Consider the following 26,298-nt stretch of genomic DNA (forward strand, 5'->3'; position numbering starts at 1 on the left):
CAATGGGCCTTGTATACTTTTATATCCTGGCTTTTCAAACATGGACAGCTTTCATGAGCTTTTCCTAGGGATGGCCACAGAGACAACAGAAAAGCCATCAGTCATTTTATATAAATACACAATTTTTAAACATTTCATTTACAGTAAGACAGGAAACACCCTCCCTAAGCTCCAGTGCCCCCTCCCCCATTATTTTCTTCTTCAAGAAGAGCTAATTCCCTGATTTTTTTAATTGTATTGGGGTTCTTTTTTTCTTTTCCTTCCCCCCTTTTTTAAAATGTTGTGAATTAATATCTGTTGAAGAAGTGAAAAATCATTTTGACATGAATATAACTATCATTGGGTTTTACATTAATGTGATAACTTGGGAAGGGGTGAAAACAATTGGATCATTTTATGCATGCTGTTCTTAAAATGAAAACACTGGCTTTTCATTTAAATTTATTTAAATTTTTGTTGTTAGTGGTATAGAATTTGTTTTTTGGAGTGAAACTCAATTAACTTTCTCAGTGGCATGGTAGTAAGTCTGAAATTGGTTGTTAATATGAGAATGATGGTTTTCACTGTAAAATAAACTACATGAAGACCAAAAGGAAACCACTATTTTTCTCTTCCTTTGAACTTTGCAGCAGAAGGTCCTGATCCACATACCGTTTTATGGATGTATCAGATCAAGGTCATGTGTTGGGTTAAGTGAATGCAGTTGTTTGTACAGTTATTAGAAGCTCTGAAAGGGCTGTGTAGTCCTTTTAGTTGCAAAAGTCTCTGATGTTTTGAATTAATGTTCAGAATTAGGCAAAAAGATCTTGTTCTTTTCTTAAAGAACCTTTCTGGGGCTATAGTTTGGGAAGGGTTAATTTTCCTTTCATAATTGTTAGCCGTGATGTGGCTAAGACCTCCACCTCGATTTGATTCCTAGCAGATTAAGGATATTAGATAATTTCCTTCTATTTATTGTACTACTGCACTGTATTATCTTTCTATCACTCAGATAATTACTGAGGAAATCTACATTAATTTTTTTGGCTGGAGCAAGGTCTGCTAAACACTGGAATGATGTATTGATGTTTTACACAACAGAAGTTTTCCTCCTGTCATTGTCCAATCAACAAAAAGATATTTATCAAATTGTAAAGCCCCTTCTTTTCAAGAACAAAGCCCGTGGGGAAGAAGGGCTAACAAGCAGACCTAGGGGTTTGTGAAACTCCAGCCAAGTAAAGGCGTGTGCAGCTTAGTGTCCTCCTATTAAACACTCACAGTTGAGTATGATGTTGTTTGCTAAATTATGAATGTGTGTAATTAAAACCTAGTAGCTCTTTCTATGAAAGATTTACAATGTTATTTCATCGTTTGTCATGGCTAATTAACAATATTAGATGAAGTTTTTCTTCTTCAAAGGTCTGATTTTTCCTCATTTATTTATGTCAGAAGTGATAAACAGAGTAGTTAGAAGCTTCTCCAGTGCAGGCGGGTGGAAGGCAGCTTGTTCTTTCACACCTCAGAGTTTCAGAGTTCAGATCCCTCCCGACTAGAGTGCTGCAGTCTTCTTCCTATTGTTAGAATTAAAAATCTCAAAGTCTACAAGTTCACCTCTTGACTACAAAAACTCAGGCCTTTCAGACTGTGGGAAAGGCTGACTTGATGGATGCATTATTTTTCTGTGAGAGCAGACTGCAGAAAGGTAATGCTTCTACCCCTCACCTCTCTTCAGAGGTGATGTGTTCTGTCCCCTTGACACCAGGCTTGACACCGAGCTCTCCACTCAATTCCGGTGACCATTGTCCATCTTTGGCGATGACGATGCGTTTTCAGACATCCGTGTTGTAACCTTCCGTGGGACATGACCATCTCCTTTTTTTTTCCTTCCTGATTTCTTACAGCAGCAGCAGGTGGCCACCCAGCAGTTGGCTTTTCAGCAGCAGCTTCTCCAGATGCAACAGTTACAGCAGCAGCACGTCCTGTCTTTGCAGCGCCAAGGCCTCCTAACGATTCAGCCAGGGCAGCCTGCCCTTCCCCTCCAACCCCTTGCCCAAGGTAGGTGTTGATTATACAGAAGGCACCACTCTGTGGTACTGTGGGCAGAGGTGGGGGGTGTCTCGTGGTGTATGCCAGCTCAGCATTCAGGAAACTGCCCCTCTAAAACATGCACATACAAACTTAGAGAACAGCTGGATGAGGTGATAATGATAGACCTTTGTCGAAACTGAAGTGCTCGTTGATGCCAAAATGACGACAGAGGTGATGGAAGGCTTAGCCTAGCGGCGTGGTCCCAGTGCTGCACATTCTCAGACTAAGAGAAAGCAATGCCACTTTGATTTCCGGAGCATTTTAATGGGATCTCCTAGCGTTTTCAGTCTGGAATCACAAATGAATTTCCTTGGTAGTTTTCTTCAGACCATTTTTAAGCTGTATTTTATATCATGTAACGTTCTGTTTTAAATCTGAGTAATGCTTTATACATGGCCCTTTTAATATCTAGAGATAGATTCAGGTTTATTTTTCTGTAAACAACTAAGAGTAAACCCTTTCTGTTACAAAAACCAAAGTTGTTTTTTGTAGGGCTTTCTCTCTTTCTTTGTTTTTTACCTTCATCGGACCACTGATTTTTGGAGCAGGGTAGTTCTATACTCATCAGAACCGGTAGTGTTTCCATCTCTAGCTCTTCTTCAAAAACTGCGGTTCTTTGAACAATAACAAGAGTTCATGGATTTAAAAATTTCTTTTGAAAAGCCATTGACGTTATTCCAGGGGGTGCTGGACACGAGAAACAAGTGAGTATGCTAGCTGTCCTTACTCCTCCTGGTTTAAGCAACCTGACGTTTCACGTGTGTGACGTGTGTGACGTGAATGCAGATTCAGAACCAGAAGGGAGGAAAGGAAGGAAAGAAGAAGTGTCCTGCTGGCCTTTGAAATAGTATCCCTGTGCAGTGCGTACTACAGCAGGTTGCATTCTCTCCTCCCGGCCCCAGTCCTTTCAGTGCTATTCCATTTGGATAGATGCGTAATGCCCTGTGAAGGCTGGTAGCTGGAGCCCTTGGGGTCTGGGGTAGCTGCCTCCTGAAGAGGGTTGAAAATGGGGGCCCTCCTTTCCCCTGCATGTGCGTGAGGCATGGTCACTCGTTCCATGATGCTTGGCGTCGGGTGGAGCCAGTGAGGCATGACAACAGATGAATGTTCTCTTGAGTCCACCACGTCCAATTCCTGTCCCATGTGGGGGTTCCGTGTGTTTTTGTTTTATTTTTCATGTTGAGACCAGGGCTTTTTCCTTTAACTCCTCTCTCCCCTCCACCCTTTCTGCCACGACTGCTCAACTGCTTAATGCATAATCAGCATTTCCGTTACTGTCCGAATAGGACATGTGATAATTGAGCAGCACTGGAGAATGGCACGGCGGCTCCTGCACCCTCGTGCTGCAGAACGTCACAACACGCATTGGTTACAGTGCAGGTTTCTCGTTGGAAACACTGCGGGCTGTCCTGACGCACGCCCTGGACTCGGGCCTCTCTCCTCTTCCCACCGCTGGAGCCTCCACTGCTAGCTTGCTCACTAAGGTTCATTGTTGTAGTACATCCGTTAAGCTGTCCAAAAGGGGGCAATTGGGCAGTGACAAGACAAGCTCATGTGTAATGTGAAAGAAATGAATGTGGTGATGCATGAAGTGTAATCTCTGCAGTAACATATCAGAGACACCAGTAGGTAATTCACTAGCCAAGGCATTGATTGATATGCGTAGCAGTGTGTGCTAACTATTAGTCCCAACAACATTAGGAAGACGCATATTTAAAATCTAAAGGATACCTTTATGTGTGCCTAAGATGCATAAATGTAAATATTATGGGGATTTCACATCAGGGTCTTGCAGTGACATGAATAAGCAATGCCATTGCCATCTTTTGTGGAATCGGGAGCTTGGTTCTGTCTCCCCTGCCCCCTCGCCCAAAGTGGCTTGAGAATTCAGTCATCTTGGTCTACAACACTATACACACACACACACACACACACATCAGAGAGATGATGGCTTAAAACTGATGTCATTATGAGGTTTAAATCAACTTTCTGCTTGCCTGAGCATGGTCACCTGGGTATGCATGTACAAGGACAGAAAAAGGTTGATCAACTCTGTTTGTCTTTGAGCCAGTGATACCTGGGGTTGTGAAATTGAGTTCTATGAACACTGAGTGATCTGTCAACTGTCCCCACCACATACATTTTTTAAACCTGTGTCTGCATTTTCTTTTATAACGAAGGGGCTGGTTATCCTGGAAAAAAGAAAGGTAGCACGGCACAGGGCTTGTGTGTTAAAAAGGCTGGTAATGCCCACTTCATGATATAATCACCAGGAATTCTTTTACATACCTGTTCGTGACCTTGGCTACATTACCTTAAACATGTATGTAAATATCAAAGCATAGGAATAGATGGAGAGTAATGTTTTGAAGGCCTTTTCTCCCCTGAAGGTCATGAGTTGAAGGCATATTTTTGTGGTTTGTAAGGTTATTATATGGCCTTTTCTCTGTTTTACATAATTAATATACCTGTGTTTCACCTTGGTCTCTTTAATCATCAGACCCTTCCCAGCACCAGTAATTCCATATAGAAAAAACACTTTCAATATCATTCTGACCTGTTAATTTGTAAGAGTAAGCTATAGATATGAGAAAATTCCATGCTTGGTTATGTACCTGTAAGTGGATTTACTTAACTCAATACGATTCTTCCTATCTACCATTTGGGGAAAAATGCAAGCTTTCTGGAAATTTGATATCCATTTAGTCTGTTGAGTGGCTAGCTTACGTTTTATGGCCTTAATTCTATCTTGAGACCTTGTCTGTGAAATACCAGCATCGCTGGTGGGTAGCATTAGTGGAACTAGCAGTTTGACATCACTAACAAGGCGTAGCACTGATTTGACTGCTTCCTTCCAAATCTCATGAGAATATCTGGAAGTGAAATGATCAGATTGAAATTGGACCCGGAAATCCACCTGTTGTCAGTCAGTGACTCCTTTATTTACTGTTTCTCCACTTGGATGATGAAACGATCAGCCAGCCCACTGGAATCAAAGGAGAAGAGAGTGAGTGTGTTCAGTAGGTGTAACAGGACCTCTGTCTCTTGTCTGTATTTGCTGGATACACAGCTTAGTTTTTAAATGGCTTCGAAGTTCTGCCTTTCTTGGAGGGAAAGTGTTAACACAGTTGTTAGAATCGCGTTCCTCCAGTCTTCTCACCTCTCATGCCGCTGACCCAGAAATCAGTTAGTGTGAGTTGAAAAATAGGCAACTTGTTCTTTTCCAGTGTATTTACTCCCTAGAAAATAAAAATAGGTGTTGACTTCTGTGGCTTTATATCAATATGCTATCATCAACAGACAAGGCTATTCACTATTGTTTCAACTGAGTAAACAGTGGTCAGAGGGTCAGCCATATTCACAGGTAATTGTTGGTGTGCAGACATCAGTGGCAGGCCTGTTAGCTGCAAACACATCCCACATGTCACTTCACAAGGTGTTTGAAAATAATAGCCCAGATGCAGCAAAACCGGACACAGGATGCTGTACTGACCTTTCCCTTTGTTTAATTTGCCCCCGAGGTTTAATTTTGAGGGACAAGTAATAATTGAATATGCCTAATAACTAAATGCTCATTTGAGACAAAATCCATCAAAATATAATTGGCATTTGATTTTTATGAAGGAAGGAAAAAAACCGACTTGGCTGTTGAGGATGCGTTCTAAGAATATCTGACCACTTAATGTATCATTTGAAGCCTCCTTTATAATATATATTAATTGCAAACACTTGAGCATTTGAACATTTTCGTGGAGAACCGTAAGGAGAGACCAACTGTTTTTGTTAACGCTCCTCTCAGAAAGGCGGAGAAGGTTATTGGTCTGCTGTGCAATAATTTACTCCTCTTTGATATGCAAACGATCCACGGTGAATATAAAAAATTCCTATCAGACTCATTTCACAGTTCTTAACCACTCGGATTCTCTGGAGTCCATCGCCTCATTAGACCAGTGCTCTCCAATGCTGGCGTAATTAAAATCTTTAACAGTTTAGCAAAGTAAAGATGTTTGGCTGATCACGTTGAGATGATTATCTATCCATTGTATTCTAAATGACAAAAATAAATTAAATTTAGACCTTGGCATTTTTTATTATGTGTTTCAAATGAATATAATGCACACAGCTTTTTTTTTTTTTTTAATTCAATACCTTGGATTTGGTAAGAAACATGCCTGTTTCAATTTCTGCTATATAGTAAGAAAATGACAGGCTTTCCAGGAGAGCTGTGTTACAGTTGATTGAAACAATGAACTGTAATCCAGACGTCCAGGTTTAATGTGGAATTGCCTTATGATGTACAGGGTTTGTGATTTCTTTCAGGTGTCCTTTCAAAAGAAGCTGCAGTTGTTGTTAGTTGCCATTTAGAATATTTTTCTTCTGTACACTTGTGCATTGGAATCTGCATTGAAGTAGAATTTGGAAATCCTGGGCTATAGAGGCATGCCACCAGAATAAAGGCTAGGAGGCCACAGTAGTGAGACTAACGGACTGATTATAGCTCTTCCAAGGGAAAATACAAGTTGACACTTAACTCCTCAAGACCCATGTCCATTTTGACCCCCTTAAATAACAAGACAACTTTATTACTCCAACTTTATTTTACATCTTCATTTTATTCTGTAGTGGTTCATTAGCATTGATCTAAGAAATGACAGTAATAATAGTGTTACTTGTATAAAAAGTTATACAGTTTTTCAGTAGACACATCCATCAATTAAGCATGTGGTACTAGAAACCAAAATTAATGAGGAAGATAGGTGTGTTAATGAAATAATCATAGTATAATCAATTTGACTGTTAAAAGTTGAAAAGCATTTCAGGAAGATGATATGAATTCATAATTTATGTCTAAAAGTGATTAATAAAAACTATATTTAATAACAAAGCTATTTGTCATCATTTAAGACTTAAGCACAAATTATTCATTCTGTGGTTTATGTTGTCATAATAGTATAGTTGAACAAATTTATTTTGAGCCCTTCCTTGTGTCTAAAAATATGATAACATCTATCTACTTTTTTTCAAAAATCCAGAAACTACAGTTTGGATGTAGGAGACTGTCTTTGCAAAGTAACTGTTTCGAGATTCCTTTTCATGAGTGTCTTTTATGTGTGATGAGGGCACTTCACCTCAGCTCCTGGGGAGGCCGTGGTTGTTACTTACCTATTTGCTTTAGTTGGGAGGGAAAAAAACTGCACATACCTCCCCACCCCCCAACACTAGGCTTTGTTTACTGACTCTTTGATTTAATTACTGTTCGAAAAGGACAGAATTAGCTGTTAATTGATTTAATTATCTAATTTGTTTGTTTCAGGCATGATTCCAACAGAACTACAGCAGCTCTGGAAAGAAGTGACAAGTGCTCATACTGCAGAAGAAACCACAGGCAACAATCACAGCAGTTTGGATCTGACCACGACATGTGTCTCATCCTCTGCCCCTTCCAAGACCTCCTTAATAATGAACCCACATGCCTCTACCAATGGACAGCTCTCAGTCCACACCCCCAAGAGAGAAAGGTAGGAACGTGCCACTGAGATGTGTCCAAAACTATCTTTAACATAGAGGGATGGGTGGCCGGCTGAGCCCTGCCCTAGTTCCGTAATCCCTAATTGGATCCATGTGACTTGAATGTGCATATAATTACTTAAGAATGTATTCAATATTGTTTGGGTGTGAACCATCTAATTATTTTCACCTTTTCAACATGGAATTAGCACTTATGTCGATCTAACCTAAACTTAGGAACCCAGGCAGAGTGTTTCAGTTTCTCATTGGATGGGTTGGGTTTCGAGGCTTCCAGGCTTCACTTTCTGCCAAGATCTCACTCGATACAAGCTGATCTCCTTGGCTGTACGCCTGCTGGGGGAATAGCAGTGTCTGCTGTGGGCAATTTCAAATCACGGTTTGTGAAAAAAACAGAACTTAGCCTACTCTGCACTGCCCTCCATCTTTTCTTCATTCTGTCCCCAAAGCACATGGCCTTTTTCATAGTAAACCCTTAGTAAAGATTTGAAAAGGAGTGGAGAGATGGAAGTGGCCACACAAACATGCACAGCACAGTTTCTCTTGATCATGGAACATACAGTAGCATTGTCTCAACTGTCGTATTCCTACTTGAAGTTAAGACTTTATATTTTTTGATTTCCCTGAGCGTCACCTGGGTGTTAGTTAAAGCTAAGGTTGTTTTAGAGATCCAGAATGCATCCTGTGAGATACAGTGCTAAGAAAACGAAGCTGTTAATACATGTTCTTGTGTCTTAGCAGAAGCATTACTACTATCGATGCTTTTCAAAAGTAGAACATGTACATACAAGGGTGCCAAAAAAATGTATACACATTTTAAGAAGGGAAAAGAACGATATTAAAATTGTAATAGTCAATATATACCGATAACAAAAGATGAATATAAGTCACGTTTGACTTCTGCAATTACAAGAGGTGCTCAAAGTGGTCACCATCAGCGTACTTTTAATAGTTTTTTCCTTTCTTAAAATGTATATATGTTTTTTTGGCACCCTCTGTACACAATGCTCCTAAAATTTAAAACCTTTTTTCAGTTTACTATTTTTAAACTGTTTCTTTTATATTTCATAATGCAGAGCTTCCATAGACAGAAGAAACCTTAAAAATAATATATGATAGTCAGTGTCATTTCCATCAGGAAAAACAAATTTTATATTTTGTTTTTTTAATAAAGTGACTCATTGAAAGTGTGTTAATTATGTTTTTCATTTAAGCAATTACAAATGTAATTTAATATATTTCTTGAAGTAGCAAACATTAGGAAGCCCACTGTTTTAATTAGATTTGTACCTTTATGCCAACAGCATTTTATCTATTTAGTTTAGTAATCAGAAAACATCTGCGTGTGTGTGTGTGTGTGTGTTTGTGTGTGTCTGTGTGTCTGTCTGTGTCTGTCTGTCTGCCTGTCACATTCAAGCCTTTCGAAGTTCCATGCGAAGTTACCAGAAATGAGGTTTATATATGTTTTAACCAAAACTTGCAACTATCCTTTTAAGGTCAGTTTGGAGTTTCTGTGGAAGACAGAGACAAACTAAAAGATGCTTTAACCTTGTTGGTTTAGAAGAGCTTGAAGAATAGAATGGTAGACAGTAAGAATCAGATTGGAGCCGTCAGGCCACATGGGGCCTGTTGTCTCCAGTTAGGCTAGAGTGGTGTCTCTGAAAGTCAGTCTTAGCTCTTGCTCTGTAATCTCTTATAATGCCTTTGTAATTTAAAAAAAAAAAATACTAAACCTTAGGTAGCTTTCAAGAGAAGGCTATGGGCTGTTGTCCTTTGCTGCACTTGCCTTTGGTGTCCTCACGTGGATGCCGTCCGTTTACTACAAAGTGATTGGATTACAGCTTTATGTTCAGGCAAAGCAGGCCCGGCCAGAGAAGTGCCGACCGATGCACTTAGGGTATTTGTTGCAGCCTTGTCGGCGGTGTGGAGCCTGCACAGGTTCCCTGTGACACAGAAACTCGTCCTGTTTAGATGCACTGTGCTCAGCTTCATTCTAAAAGGTCATGTGTCTGTAGTCAGGTGATAGATTAGCAGTGAGGCAAATGGGAGAAGAATAGCCCTTTTCATGTCTTAAAGCGCATTTGAGGGTAAATGAATCCAAGAGACAGTCGAATTCCACGAGAATAAGTTTGTTTGATTTTTTTTTATGGTCTTTATTTGTCTGCACAAAAGTGGAGCATAATCTTTATTCTACACATGCCAGAATTCGAATATGGATCAGAAAAGAACCTGGGTTTTACTGAGCCTAATAGGGTTGTAAAAACAGGCTGAATTTTCCAATTGTACATGCAGAGAAGAAACAACCATAAAATTATGTGCCACTACTCCATCTCTGGGATCTCAGTTTATATTATGTGGTAGGTTCCTAGCTGTGACTGGATTAAAAGAAAATTCTAGTTTGCACATTTTAACTGAATGTGCAATAAGGCAAGTGAATAAGGCAAGTGAGCACCTTAGATTGAAGATAATTCAATAGTTACAAACTCAGAGAATTGATCATTAAAATATTCAATTCTTATGTACAGATAGGTACTTATGATGAATATTATGTTTTATTATGGTTTTACCTTGTTATGGTCAGTTTTAAATCGTGTGTGGTATTCTGTGTAAGCAGTGGGAAATGGTGAAAACAGCTATCACTACAGTAGGTTCTCACTTCCCCGAGTTGCCGTTTGTCGTAGGCATGCGTGCGTCCCTTCTCTCCAATGCGCTGTGAGATGTCCATTTCCCGAGCTCTCCCTTGCTTTCCATGTGGTATCCTTTCCCCTTCCAATTTCCTGGAGCAGAATCGGAACAAGAAGAGCCCCTGCTCGCTGAATCATAACTTAGCCCCTCAAACTGCAATCTTAGGTTAAGAATTCTTTTTGAAAGGATTTGGGAGTGAAATTTTTTTGGGAAAAGGTAATGTCGTCAGAGTTTTTGTTTGTAAAGTAGTGAGGTGTCTAATACTCTTCCCTGGGCTGCACCTGTCCCTGCCGTTTGGGAAATTCCTTCTCCGTTTGGTGGGCCTCTGTGAGGAGCTGCGGCAGCTCCAGCTCTGGGGCTCGGTGAGCGGCAGTCTGTTACGGAGATGAATAATGCACTTGGCATGACACTCCCACTCTCCTCTTTAATTTGTCTTACACAAGGCAAATTATAATTAAATCATTCAGGGTAAACCCTTGAGTGTAGAGAAGGGAAAAAACACACTTCGGTAAAGATTGCCAGTAGAAGCCCACTTCCCCGTCGCAAACACGTTTATCAGTATTCAGCACCGTTACGGGAGGAGCGGCCCATGTGACCGCTGAGGCCAAAGCAACTCAGATCCAGGCTTGTTCAGAGCCTGTCACCGTACAATCAGGGACGCAGCATCGTTAGAATTCAGTACTGGTGCCATCCTTCATGCTGTGATTTTTCTCCCGACAATTTAATAATGTTTATTGTGCTGATTGTGTATAAATTCATTGGTGCACTAAACAGCTCGGTTGGCAGTGCCTGAGAGCAGGGAGGTGGGGAGGACGTCCAGCAGGCAGAAGCAAAGGGGGCTGAAGGAGGAAGCAGCACACTCATGGCTCCTGCTGTCATTTTATTCCAAGGGACCAGGGAGTCATGCCTTCTTAGGTAAACAGACAAAACTCAGACCTGGAATACCTGTAAACACAACCACATCATCTTGTTTTCTTAACTTGTCTGTCTTGCTTTAGGAAATTCCAAATTTTGGTGTGAGTAAACAAAATCAATGGAATGCAAATTAAACATTTACTAAAATGCTAAATTTATTAAAACCCTTTGAGCTTCTTAGATCAAAGTGGCTATGTAAATACAAATAGCAATTACTACTTAAGTAATTGCCTGAATTAAAATTCTAAATATCACATTATATTATGGAGCGCTAGGGAGAGGGAAGGGAGCTCACACTTAAGTAGTTCTTCTGTGCCAAGCACTGGCTAAACTCTTGCCTTCGGAGTGATGTCTCATTTTATCCACATGACCTCTGCGAAGCAGTAGGGATTCTTATGCCCATTTTACAGATGAGGAAATTGAGTAATAGAGATTCAATAACTGACCTAGGGTCACAGAACTTGTTAGTGGCATATCCAAGATCCAAATTTCAGTTTGGATCTTTTTGAGTTTATAAAACAGCACTTAAAGTCTCCAATCATCTTAGACGTGATTACAGCCAAGCACCCATCATGACATTTTGGTCAACAATGGACTTCACAGAGGATGGTGGCCCCATAAAATTATAATCAAGCTGAAGAATCCCTATCACCCAGTGACATCTTAATATCATAGCACAACCCATCCCTCCCATGTCTGTGGTGGTGCTGGGTAAACGAGCCTGCTGCGCTGCCCGTCGTAGAAAAGGACAGCACATACAATTAGGTACAGTCCAGACTACTTGATAATGATAATAAACGACTGCGTTACTGGTTTATATGTTTACTGTACTTTTTATTGTCAATTTAAAGTGTACTCTTTCTACTCATGGGAAAAGGTGTGCTGTGAAACAGTGGCCGCGTTACGCCAGCAACAGCCCCATGTGTCTCGTGCTTACCACATCTCTCGATTGCATCATTTTCTCTGGTGCTTGATTTAATCTCGTCGTTTTGTGCAGGAACATGCTGTACAGGCTTGTAGCCCAGGAGCAGTAGGCTGTACCACAGAGCCGAGGTGTGTAGTGGGCTCTACCACCTAGGTGTGTGTAGGGGCGTCTGTGATGTTCGGACGGTGACGAAATCGCCTAACGATGCGTTTCTCAGAACGTATCCCTGTCATTAAGCATCACATGATTGCTTAATTATGATAAATTAAAGTCAATGTTCCTAAAAGAAATTTTAAATTTAATTTAAAATCAATTCAACAACATATGTATTCACTTAACCTACTGTGTGCAAAGCAGCACATTTAAAGGAAAATGGCAGTTGCCTCTTTTAACTTGGATACAGACATTTACTAGGCCTTTCATGAAGGGAGGGGGTAGGTAGGATTTGCAAAATATAAATCGTTTAAGGTCTGAAACAGCACATAAAAAACAAAAATGAACCCCATGCAGGATTTGCACACAGGCAAATGCAAAACAAGCCTCTCAGTCTTTTCAAAGTGTCCTCACTTTCCTTCCTGTCTTATAAATCTTGTGTTTCCTCAGTGATAGATCATATGGTCTTTATTCTATTTCAGCTGTCCTCTGAAGTCCATATTAGAAATAGTCCCTTTTTTTCTGATCCTTCCCAGATTTTTGCTTTCAGTTCACCACCATTAGTAGATGTTTTATAACTTGAGTAGTTCTCAGATTCGTAGCTCTTCTAAATATTTTTTCCAAGTCTTCTTTAAGTATTTAGTTAAGCGCTTTCTTTAAACTCTGGGAAGATCACAGTGCTGCAGCCTCTTCTTTCTTGGAAGCTGTCGTGTCCTCAGAACCAGGTGACCCACACTGCGCCCCTTTCTCTCTGAGGTCTGCCCTGCCTCATGTCCTCTCACGGCGCCCCTGCCTTCGTTTTTATTCTCATTTGTTGATGCAGCCCCGTGGAGTCCAGTGGCTTGCATTTTCTACACTTCACATTTGGCAGCTATTTTCAAATAACCCCAAAAGGTTTTCGCTTGGCTAGTGTACTTTCAGACAGTTTCACTTGATACAATCTCTTGTTTTTTTATTTGTGGCCTCCTGACATATTGTCATGTATTTGAGTATACAACAATAGCATTTGTGTTCACCAGGCCTCACTATTTTGAAAAGGCAAGGAATTCAGAAATGTGGATAGGCCTGGTGTTTTGATTTTTTTTTTCTGTGTTGTTTTTTTAAACTAAATTCTGTGTTGATGAATAAATATGGGTGCTTTTGGTTTACTTGCTAAAATTCTAGAAGCTTGGTTTCAGAACTGTCCCAGTTCCACAAGCCTGTAACTTTTACATATTTTCATCTTGGGGATCTACTGAGCCAGAAATTTAAGCATTAAGCTCTAGTTCCTATTACGCTGAGTAGTTCTTCATCATTTCAACATTTTCATTTTTATTTCTGAAAATCAGATGCCTTCTTTTGTGATTCTTTCGCTTTGAAGCACGTTAACACACTGTTTACCACAAATCTTTCTTTCCCCTTAGAACACTGGAGAACCTGCAGTCAGATTCTCCCGAATTGTCTTCCAAATCGTTGCTGCTCCTTCCTGCCAGTATGTGCTGAGGCAGTTGATCTAGAACTGAGGTCAGCAAATTATGGCCTACTAGCCAAATCTGGCCCACTGCTCATGTGTAAATAAAGTTTTATTGGCACAGAGATGCTCATTCATATATACATCGTCTATGGATGCTTTCACGCTCTAGTGGGTGACTTGAGCAGTTGTAGCAGAAACCATATGGCCCACAAAGAATGAAATATTTGCTATGTGGCCATTTGCTGAAAAACTTTTGCCAACGCCTGATACTAAACCTAAAAATGTTTCTCAGATTTCCTGATGCTATCCTCATAGGTATTTGTTAAAACATACAGCTTCCTAGACTTCTGCCATGAAGATTTGGATTCCACTGACCTGAGAGGAGGGAATTTGTTTTTCACACAGGCCCTAGGTTCGCGCTACTCAGAGGCTACAGGCCAGCCACTCTGGCATCACCTGGAGCTTGATAGAGGTGCAGTGGCAAGCCCCACCCAGAGCTGCTGAGTCCGGATCTGCACTTGGACGTGATCCCCAGGGCTTTGGCATGCACACCCAACTTTAGAAGCAATGCGAGTGGCATGTTCAGTTCACCTTGGTTTTGGCACTGTTGAAAAGGACAGAGTTCCCCGCCCCCAAATTTGGTTAACATCCTAGACATAGTCTACAAAACTTGCCATCCTCGTGTGAGCCCACAGAGTAGAGCTAATGTTGCTGGAAGGAATCAGTAGCTGGCATATGATGGTGGTGACAAGGCAGCCACCATGTGTTGAGCTATTACTTTGCTGGACATGTGTACAGAGGACTTGACATGGGCCTTCGGATTCATGTTCCCATTTAATCCTCACAATAACCCTACAGGGTACTGTCCTCTTTGTAGAAATGGTGTTGTGGGGCTTGGAACGATTTTATAACTTGCAGAAGCCTCACAGCTGTTGGAGACCAGGCTGGGACAGGAACCCCGGTCTCCCTGACCCTCAGGCCCTTGCAGTGTGTGCCACAGCTGGGCCGCTCAGCAGAACCACCTCGGCTCCACCCAGGCTCTTGGACCACAGTTTCCAGGGAGGAAGATCAGGCTATAAGCTTCAAGTTGGTAGCCTGGGGACAGACCTATGCATTCAGCTATTGTCCGGGAGAAGCCCAGGAGGCAGTCTGCTGCCAGCTTTTCACCCTGCCTCCTCCTTTTGTAAGGAGTTTGGTCAGGTGACTAGCAGTGGAGCTCGTGAAGAGTAGGTTGGGCCTATACTTTCAGCTGTTGCAGGGGACCCGAAAGACATGGGTGTGGCCCGCTGCCAAGGCCTAAAAATATGTCTTCTTTCTGCTCCAAAGCAGACACTTGGTAGTGTCACCTGTCCCTTGTCTGTCTGCATGGGAAGTAGCCTGTTTAGGGCAAAAATGTTGCTCCTTGTGTCAGAAAGAAGCACCTGAGCTAATCAACAGTTTGTCCCCCAGCTGTGCTGCTGGGTATTTGACAACTAGCAAGCTTCAAAGAGCTGTGATGCGTTTGTGCTGTTGCTTACAACCAATTGTTTCTGAGTCTCAGAAGCGGGAAGGAAGATTCTCTCGGGCAGTGTGGCATGCTGCTTTATCACCTCCTGTCCTTTACAAGTGCAGGGAAGGCACAGGGAGAAAAATCTGTAAAATATTGACTTGCCATGAGGGATCAGTTTATGGATTTTCTTGATTATTCACTTTGTGTTGTGATTAAAAGAAAAAAATCTCCGCCATTATTCTCTAAGAGCTGTTATGTCTTATCTCAAAGTACTTTTTTCACCATAACATACCATCATTAGACTCTACCAGTTTTTTTCTCTTTATTGTGTCTACATGATAAATGCTTTCCAATAAATGACATCATTGGTCTTGAGAGTCACCTTCATTTTGTAAGTTTCACTTGAATCCAGTTGATTTTAATTTTGGGGGGATATTGTATAAAGTGAATCTCAAGCATGGGCTATTTTCGTGTCTCACATGCTGCATTTCCCACACAGTAACATTTGAACCCACCCCCAGTTTGTCTCGTGTAGACTTTCTGTTCTGATGCGTTGCTCCTGCTGATAGGGTTTTTTTCTGCCAGGTCCCTTTGTTGGTACCCAACCATTTTACAGGTATTTGCACATGTGTAGAAAGGCCTATGTCCCCTCCTCCTAAATATACTTTAGCTTTCTTAATGATTATTCTACACCAACGGTGTGAAGGAAAGCATGTGGCAGAGGAACAGTGAGGACCAATCTTTTGGAAACTCCTGCCACATTGTTCCTTGTAGTGGGTTTTGCCTTTTCACCTGTAAAAGAGTCTTACTGAAATGCACACTTTGCCACTTGGATTAAATGAATAGAAAATTTTCTTTGCTAGATATTTGCTCCACCCAAAAGTGGAAAGGGAGGGAAGCCACGAGTCTGCAGGAGCCATGCATCTTGGAAAAGTCGTGGTATTACGCTATTCTCGTTAAAATGAGAAGTAGGAGTCCTGTGTTCTTAAGCCAGTAATGGGGCCAGATGAGAGGGGACCTCTGTGGGAGGCTTAAATGGAAGTGTGTGCTTGTTCTAGACTTGTAAGGATGCCTTTTTGCACTGGTATTAGTTACGCTGTAGCCTGGCTCTGCAGCCTTTCCGACAAGCCCCAACTGCTGACTGGCTCAATTGGGTGATTCAGATGAGTGTGTTACAATGCCCCGTAGTCCTAAAGTTCTTTATTCTACCCCTCTTCGTAATCAGTCAAGGCCTAAGTATATTATAAAGTATATTCTCCTCATTAAAACAATAGTGGACGCTCACAAAGGGAAATTGTTAATATGTGTTCCAGCTTGTCATTTCTGCCTGTGTGAATAAAGAAGATAACCATTCCTTTGGGAAACTATTTTGGGAATTGAACAACAGATATGCTAGCCAGAGAATTCTCTTAACTGTAATTTTCCTTTTTGTGTATACTCAAAAATAACATCCTGATGGGCTCCTCGGTGCCTCTGCACATACAGAGCACAAGTGCCAAAGCCCAGGTGGTGTTAATGTGGACCAATCCCCTGGGCACATGTCGCCAAGAGTTGGACAGCTTGTTCAGCGTCTTCATCCATATGGCAAGCTGTCCCATTCACAGAAAGGCGTTGGGACTGTGCCTGGTGGGTACTGTGGTCAACGTAGTGTAAAGAGAAGGCTTCCACTCACACACAGCCTCGTGGCACAGGGTGTTTCATGGTAGATCTGAGTTACAACGTACACACACACACCACACACAATCATTCAGCTAAGAAATCCCAGAACAGCCTTGCTGGTTTCCTTTTTCTCCCTGCTTCATTTTAGAAGCAAATGGTTCTGTCTGGGGATATTATTCAGGTGCATGAAGCATACCTGGTCGACAGAAAGTCAGTTGGAACAACACACACACAGACATTTTGGGGTGATGGGTCATGGGTTAACTCAGTTTAAGGTCGGCATGCCCATGCTAGAATTCTTCTGTAAACACCAACTTTTGTTCTCTGTGTTTGCATTTTCAACTGTGAAAACTATTCAGTGTACAGTTTGAATTGTTGGGCTAGTTAAGTTTTCATTTTTATTTTTGCTGTTTTGGTTTTTGAGCCTTAAAATGAAGAAAGGGAAAAGGAAAAGAAAATCATTATCAGCCTCAAAAATCTGAGAGTAAAACATTCCCTGGAGTTGTCAGAACTACAAAGTAAGAATCAAGAAAACAGCTTTCCCAGTAAATGAGTGAAAAAGAGGGACACTTTAAAAGGCACTTTGGAAAATTTATCAGAAGGCAAAGAGTTCTCCATTTATATACCCTGGTGTTGTTCTGCTTTTGTGTAACTATTTGTATTCTTGTTTGGTAAACAAACAGACCCCATAGCAACTGTAGCTGATATTTATACTACCTATAACGCTTCCCTAAACAAACAGACGCTCTCTATGACCTTCAAATTTCATTCCTTTTATAGTCTTCAAGGAAATCAGTCTAATGGCAAGTTGTTTTCTTTCTTCCTTTTCTTTCTTCCTTCTATCTTTTTTAATATTGAGGTATATCTTTGAAGGCTCTTTTTTGTGTATATTTTACATCTTGGCTGTGAATGTTGAGCGTGAAGGTATTTTATGGCAGAAGGAAAGAGAAACCTAAAGTGTTTGTGTAAATGATGTCGTCTTTGGTTTCAAGAGGAGCCATTTTAGTCATCTGGTGGGGTTTCAGCTTATAAATCGAAAAGGCTAAAGCTCCACTGAAATTATTACCACAGACCTTAGAATCGGACAGGCATCTAGGCTGTGTCTGTTAAATATTGATAGAAATATTCTGGGACATATGAGCCCCTATATTCAAGTTAAATTTTTCCATATGAGCCATATTTATGGCAAGAACAAGATATCTCGTGTTAAAGGTCAGTGTGAGAAATAAATGGCAGTTTCATTAAGAAAAAAATTGACACCAAAAGCTGGAATAATCCTGTGGTATTTGAATAAATTATAGGGTTGTACAGATAGCCCTAAAAAGAAACTTGAGGATAAATGGGAAGCGGTCCAGAGTTCAACAAAAATATGTTCCTGAGTGGGACAGAAGGCACTGGACAGTATTAAGGTGTACCCATTCATTCCAGAAAACTTATCACGCTCTAACCTCGCTCCACGTGCCCCAGCTCTGGGGGTATAACCGAGAGCTTGATGTGGTCTGTCCTCATGGAGCTAACATTGCAGAAGAGAAATAGAACAAACAAGTAATTACATAATAAAAAGACAGAATCAAGTTTGAAAAAATAAATAAATAAAGCAGGGAAGGGGAAAGAGTGTTGGATAAATTGGTTTGTCTGGCAAAAGCTTTCTGAGGAAGTGACTCTAGAACAGATGTGAAGAAGTGAAAGAAGAGCATTCCAGGCAGAGGACACAACAAAAGAAAAGGGCCCGAGGCAGGGGCCAAAGGAGAACATGTTTGGCCTAATGGCTGCCGTACCTGGGTTAATGCTGGGGCGGCTGTGTTTCCTGGTTTGAGGTAGACGGAAGCCGGCTGCCTGCATTCCAGCTCAGGCTGCCCACTCACTCACTTCATCTCCGTGCGTCTCAGCTTTCTATCCAAGGTGAGTGTGGTACCAGACCTTGCCTCATAGACGAACTGTGAGGACTAAATGAGTTCATACGCACTGTCGTCTCTGGCACACAGTAGGTACTCAATAACTGTTAAAGATTATTGTTCAGTGTTACGCAAGTCATTTATTCATTCAAACCACTTTTACTGAGCATTTGTTGTGCTAAGTATATAGGTTCTGGGAATTAAAAGATAACTGCAACATCGGTCTTCCCTTTAGGAGCTCATAGTCTAATCGGAGAGACTAACATGGGAACAGCCATTTGCAACACTGTAACAAATGCAGTGATAGGAATATATGGAAAATGTGATACAGTGTATGTTTTGTGAGCACTAGTGGAATATTGTTGTGTATGTAATATGCATCAGGTGAGACTTTCTAACACAGAGCTCTCCATGAAGGAAGGGTCTCATGTCTCTTGTCCATTGCCATAACCTGACTCAGAAGCACAGCCAGCCCAGAGTGCAATAGGTACTAAATTTTCTTGCAATGCTCAGAGACGAGATGCAATGTTCAGATGAAGAGGAACTCATGAGAACCCATTAAGGGGATTTACATATTTGCTACCCTTTGGCAGTGATGCTGTCAGGGTACCTGTTTAGCTGTTGTTGATACTTACAGATGCTCCAAGGGAGAGAAAGTCTGAGTTTCTGGTAAGAGTTAATTCTCAGCTTTTAGCTTGCATCAGAATCCTCTGGAGGACTGGCTAAACTGCAAATTGCTGACCCCCAGTTGTAGGGTTTCTGATTCAGTAAGTTGGGGTGGGGCCTAAGAACCTGCGTTTCTGGCATGTTCCTAGGGGCCACACTGTGAGAGCTGCTGTGGACATCCCAGCGGCTATGGTTTCGCTATGGCCTTCTTTCCTTTCCGTTATTCCAAGTAACAGAGAAGTGAACGGGATAACTATTATTTACTATTATTTAGGACAGTGTGTTCCAGGGCCAGAGCTCATCATTGCAGAGAAGAATTATTAAGACTATGACCCAATATAAACTATTTTATGGAACAAAATTCGTTAAAAAATTCCTAATATTGGCCTTTAAGTTATTTGTAAGTACTCTGGTTCTGTGTTGCTTATTCCTTTTTTTTTAATGCCTGAAAATGCTTTTTATGCTTCAGTTATCTGCCTGCCGTGTTCTTTTCCTTATAGCAGTTGAGCTCCTACTGATACTTAAATGTCCAGATCAAGTATTTCAGCATTTTGTGTTTCAGCCATCTGTTCAGTTCTCTCTCCTTCCCCCAGCTAGAGAATTGGGCAAAACTCTTTCAGAGAGGAAGAGGCGGTCGACTGACAACGACCTCCAAAGGAGTTTGATTATTCATTCACCTGATCATTATTTAAAAATCTGAATATGCTCCCCTAGTAAGTGTACTTTTAGTCAATTAGACACGTCTAATATTGTACCTATACTATAAAAATGACCAGCTTGGGAGTGAGAAATATGTATCCATGCACACGTGTATGTTCATATAAAGTTCTAATATTACCTTAATACATGCACACAGAAATTTTAATATTCTCTAACCACCCACCCTTTGATCTTATGAATCCCTTTAGAGACACTGATCTAGGAAGCCAGCTCCATGTTTATCACAAACTAGATGTTTATTTAACCCTGCTAAATTACAGGTGGTAAAGAGTTTAATCCAGTGAACACTAAGGAAGCACCTTCTACTACAGAAAAATACAATTACATAAAGTAGGGAGTAATTTTAAGGAAACATAATGCTTGTGCCTAATAGTTTTGAGTCAATTTATATCTTGAGTTCTCTTGTTTTTCCATCCACTGCTTTCTCATGTGGCCCTCACGCGTCACTTAAAATATTCTTCAGTTCTAGAGTATAATTGTGCTGCCGTCCGTAGAGTACTGGGGTGGAGGGATTAAATAAGAATTAGTATTGGAACTTTTACTTATGCTCTTTGGTTTTCTGCTGTTGGTTCCTCTGACATAGGGGCAAGGCTCCACGCAGACCTTGTGAGTCACCAATGCAAACACACTTGCACTGACAGAATGAGAATGCCTGCCTAATGGTGTTAATAATTTTTGGATTAGTGGTCCCTTCTCTGTATTGACACAGTTGCTCACAGCCACTCTTTAGAAAGCGTTCTGTTTTCTTATAGAGATCCCAGTGTTAATGCTGCCAGGGGTAAGGTCTCACCGGCTCAGGATAACCCTTACTGGTGTCACAAACAAAAGCATGGCCTCTGCCTTTTCTGGTCTTTTCCTCTCTTCATTCCTTCACTCAGCAGCGTGCAAACACAGGCATTCTGCCCTTGTCATCACCTGCTCTGTCTGTGACTGACTGACTGGAATGCACCAGGCAGCCTCAGATACTGACGCTGTCATTCCCTACTCCGCTGGCCTGTGCGCCCCACACTCCTGGCATCTGGGAATGAAGGCGGCATGTTTTGCCCAGTGTAACGGAAAGGGAGATGAGACAGATTGCGGGTGTGGATGGTGAAAAAAGGAAGTTGCCGAACGTATTACCTTCATGGCACCCAACCTCGGGTTCTTAGCATTGGTGAGGCAGGCAATTACTAGTCACTCTTACATCCTACACATAAGATGCTCCTAGACCCTAAATGACACGCTCCAGTTGTAGAAGATGGGACATGCTGCACCGTATGCCTTTGGCCTTTTGTAGGTCATTGTCCCATAGTTCAGGATGACCCTGGGGCTCTTCAGTCCCCATGAAAATTCAGATTGAGGTGTGTCTTCAGAGACTTGCTTGCTGGGTCAGTGTCAACTTGGGAAGCACATCCAGCTGAACCCCCCGGTCTCCTTGAGGAATGCTTCCGGAGCTTTTGGTTTTCCCACCTTCAGTCATTTGAGTCTGTGCACCGTTATCATGGTTGTCATGTCTTCTTACATTATTATTTATATTATTTTCCTAAAAATTGAGTTATTTTTTCATTTAGATGAAATAAGCCTTATCCTAAAAATTGATATTTGTGAAATCAGGGATTGGAGATACTACATATTTTTGTCTAATGTAGATTAAATATGCCAGCCTCTAAATGTATTCTTGCTCCACCAGGCACTGGCCCAGCGCTGAGGGTCGCGTCACATACTGGGTATTGGTACGAGAGGGGCCTCGACCCAATAGAGAACTGTGCTGAGTGGGTCGGAACCCTGCCTCCCTGGTATGCTGTTTCCTAGAAAAGCCCAAATCTATTACTTATCTTCCTAAAAAGTTAATTCAAGACCTTCCTTTTTTTTTTACACATGTCGTCTCCTTCCCAGGCCAGGGACACCACCAGGCTTCGAGGATACCTAAGGCAAACCTGGAGTTTGGGAAGTTTGGAGTTGTTGTCAAACCTACTGATTCCGTAGTGTAAGCCAGGATATTCCTGATCAGTGTGATGTCTGGCAGATACTATTCTCTCTACAGATTGGTGATAATGCAAAATGGGTGTTTGTTAAGCAGAAACAGGAAATGGCCTTTTCCCTGTCCTGACTTCCGTCAGTCCTACCTGTTTTGTTACATGTTTTAAGAAGCAGCCTTGCCTGTAATGCTTAAATAATGACTTCGGGCTCACAAGCATTTTTATGAGTTTGCAGCTATTGCTCCGATGGGTTGCTCAACACCACCCCTCTCCATATTTATCCTTCTCCAGCTTGCTTTTCAGCCGACAATTAACAGAGAGAGAACCTCCCCAGTATTTCTTCAAGCACAATCGTTTGTAGGTCAGATACAGAACAGGGAATCTCCAGATCCATAGCACTCACCTGTGGTCCGTGGCCCGACACCGTCAGCACCTCCCAGGAGCCTGCGGAGGACATCCGGCCCTGGCCCCACCCAGGACTGCAGAGTCAGAATCTGCGTGGTGGAAAGGTCTCCAGGTGGTTTATAGCCGTGAAAAATCTGAGAAGCAGTACTCTCGGAATAGCAATGGAAAAAGGAAGGTGTTGTGTCCTTAGCCTTGGACATGATTTTCATCCCTCAGGCACAGCCAATGTCAACAATCTTTGAGTCACTCTCCTGCCATGTTTGTTTTTGCCAAATCGGCATATACCTATTACTACTTTTTACTTAGTATTTTTTTGAAAATTGACTAACTTCAATAAGTTTCATAAAAGGGTACCACTGAGAAATCACAAAGCTGATACAGTAGTCAGATTTTTTCCCCAGTACACTTGAACATGAATCTGAAACGATAAAAGAAGGCATGTCTGTATAGCGCTCCGTTCACCACACACCACTTCAGTGAGGGTGCCCTGAAGGCCGCTGCACAAAGATGCCCCTTTATATCTCAGGATAATTTGTAATTTGGGGGAAAAATCTGGGCAGAAATGGCTAATAGCTTGTATTTCAGATGTAAAGTTAGTTAAGGTAGGCCTCACATCTTGAGGCAGAAAATTTTGAGAGCAGATACTATAACGGTAATCGTTATCATTGTTTAAAAGCACAAATCTGGCCCTTAATAGACTAATTCACAGTCACTCCAATCACAAGTTTTACTCATGAATATCATATCACAAGGGAATGTGAAATCCTTTAATTAAACATGATTTGAAAAGCCACAGAAAATTGAGATGACGAGCGTTCTGGGGAAGGAGAGGAAGGGTTCACTGCATGAGAGAGAGAGAAGAGTGTGAGTGTGTCCCAGTCTGTCCCAGCTCCATCTTTCGTCACTTTGGGGTAGGCTCTCTAATGGGCTCTAAAAACACCCTTCTCTTTGTGTTCCAATTATAGAACTAATTGCCAGCTTGCTTTAGGAAAACCGATTCATAAATATGTAGGATAGAGTGTATATTTCTGTAATGAGCGAAAAGCAAAAATTAAGACAGTATGCGAGAAACAAGATACCTAAGTCGTCTTACAACCCTTCAGTGTGAAATGAGAAGCCCATTTGCTTCTCCAAGTGTTTTCAGTGGAAGGCAAAGAAGAAATCATGTTCACAGAGTTACAGAGAGAAAGGTGCAGGGCCGTCACCATCATTTCCCCTGTCCCCACTACCATTTGCAGTTTTGCGGGCAGGCATAAGAACCCTTCCCGGAACTACTGTATAGCACAGAAGACACTTGACCTGTCATTCCGGTTTCTAGAAGAGACTGGGATTGGGCTCCCAGCAGGTTTTGAGGAGGTGTACAATAACATGAAAGCTAGCAGAAGAATGAGCTCTAAATGGAAAAGCATGCTAGATATTTAAGTTACCTCTTTGCTGTTGTGACTCTGCATTGATCTTCTTTGTCAGGTCAACTGGAATCAGAGTCCAGGCCCAGCTCACCTGGTTTGGTATCACTCAAGTTTGTTTTTGCCAAATCGGCATATACCTATTTTTGATACCAGTGAGTTTGACCTTTTTGATACCAGTGAGTTCCTGAAAGTTTAGTATGGAAAATCTGAAGTCTCATTATTTTTTGAGATATCACTTCATCACTAGAAATCAAATTCATACTCCCACATTGAAACCTAAGACATCCCTGATATGGTACTTAAATGTCATTGAAAGGAGGATATGGCAGCAAAGTGGAAGGCAGTGGAATGTGGTGAGTAAAAAGTGAAGAGAGAGAAAGGAGAAAGTGGCATCATTTCTGTGCAATGTGTAAAAGAATTGAGCAAATAAGAAGTTTCTATTGATACTTAGTATTGTTATATTGCAGTTATATTACAAGTTTAGTGTACAGGCACTTTTTATTAATAGATAGTCCTGAAACTGTGCGTCACAAGAATACCTTTCTGGAAACATGAGGTGTCTGGAGTAGTTCCACCCTCTGCCATCTGGCCAAAGCCCTAGACTGTGAGGGGTCCAAGAGGGGAAGAGTCTGGCTGACAGTGCTGCGGGGTGGACATTAAGAGGCATGTGCACGTGGACATAAGGCCAAAGAACTGGCTAGAAGACAGACAGACAGGCAGGCAGGCAGACAGACAGGCAGGAGACTTGAGCCATAGGGAGGAGCAGAGGGAGTTTCTCAGCGAACCTGGGGCTGTTTTAGGGTCAGTGGTCCATTAGAGTTGGCTGGCTAGATGAGCGGCCAAAAGGTGGAGAGGAGAACGTGGCCAGTGGGGAAGGGGGATACCAGAACTGCTTGTCATTCAAATGAGCTGATGGAATTAGCTGTGCTTTTTGGTGGTATATTTGCAGGGTGTGGGAAATGGTTGAGGAGGGAGTAGCTGCACAGCAGTGCTGAGGACTCGTACTCCTTACTGGAAGGCATGGACCCATTCATTCTTTTAACCAGTGCTCATTAAGTGCCTGTTCTTTTTTCATCTTGTCAGTAACAAGATATGTCATTTGTGCCCATTCACTCTCCATCTCCACATTCTTGATGGAAGATTGCTGGAGGTTTTACCACTTTGAGGAGCAACGCAGGCCATCTTGTGTGATTCCCTTCAGTTTTCAAATGTAGAAATAGAGGGCAGGGCAGTTAAAACACTTGCATGGTTCCTGGTTATTCTCACAGCTGAAATGAGAAATGAGATCTTCATTCACTGAACTCCCTCCCCTCCCCTTAGAGAAATAGTACTGGTGACTCAATAAAAGGTTAACTTACACCCCATTTATATGTTAAGCAGAGAGAGACACAAAGCATATTTAGAAAAGATTTTTCAGCACACAAAGGCTCAACAGTATCTGGGAAACACAGTTGCCCCAGGCACTCATCCTTCAAAAAGTGTAGTTGATAAGAAGTATAAATTCTTTTGAGAACAAGCAGTATATTAGGGGAAAAGAAATCTAGCAAAAATGAAGTACAAAAGTACTACAAATTTTATGTTTATGCTCAGTTGGTTTTTGACAAAGGTGCCCTGAAAATTTATTTGGTATAGAATAATCTTTCTATGAAACAGTGCTGGGACAACATTCAAAGAAGGAAGTGGACTCCTTCCTCACACCATATACAGCAACTAACTCAAAATGGGTCATAGACCTACATGTGAGAGCTCGAGCTGTTAGAAGAAAACACAGGAATAAATGTTCATTACATTGGATTAGTCAGTGATTTCTTAGATTTGACATCAAAAGCATAAGGAACCAAAGTGAAAAATAGATAAATTGGACTTCATCAAAATTTAAAATTTTTGTGCTTCAAAGCACAGCATCAAGAAACAAAAAGACAGTCCACAAAATAGGAGTAAATATTTGCAGATAATGTGTCTGAGAAGGGCCTTGCAAACATAGAATATGTTAAGAAAAGAAAACTCTTGCAGCTCAACAATAAAAGACAAATAACCCACTATTAAAAAATGGGCAATAGATTGAACAAACATTTCTCTGAAAAAGATGTACTGATGGTCAAGAAGTACATGAAAATATGTCAACGTCATTCATCATTAAGGAAATGGAAATCAAAAGCACAAAAAGGTACCGCTTTGCGTCCAGTGGGATGGCTGAGAGAGACATACAGTGGCAAGTGCCGGCAATGATCTGGGGAAGGTGGCGCCTCAAACAGTGCAGATGAGAAAAGATAAGGTAGTGCTGCTGCTTTGTAAGAGAGTCTGGCAATTCCTCAAAATGTTAACTGTCCCGTAAGCCCAGCAGTTAACCGTTCTACTCCCAGATATATACCC

General features: G+C 41.5%; 1 protein-coding gene across 9 annotated transcripts in view; it reads left to right on the plus strand.

The window, feature by feature from the left end:
* FOXP1 (forkhead box P1) overlaps nucleotides 1-26,298 on the plus strand; it is a 578,556-nt gene that overhangs the window by 491,015 nt on the left and 61,243 nt on the right. For all 9 annotated transcript variants that reach the window (XM_081071680.1, XM_081071679.1, XM_081071678.1 and 6 more), the window contains 2 exons: nucleotides 1,881-2,034; nucleotides 7,382-7,586. In XM_081071680.1, the coding sequence (XP_080927806.1) occupies nucleotides 1,881-2,034; nucleotides 7,382-7,586 (359 nt within the window). The remainder of the gene's footprint in view (nucleotides 1-1,880; nucleotides 2,035-7,381; nucleotides 7,587-26,298) is intronic.

Source organism: Rhinolophus hipposideros (assembly GCF_964194185.1).
Source record: "Rhinolophus hipposideros genome assembly, chromosome: 14".
Taxonomy (NCBI): Eukaryota; Metazoa; Chordata; class Mammalia; order Chiroptera; family Rhinolophidae; genus Rhinolophus; species Rhinolophus hipposideros.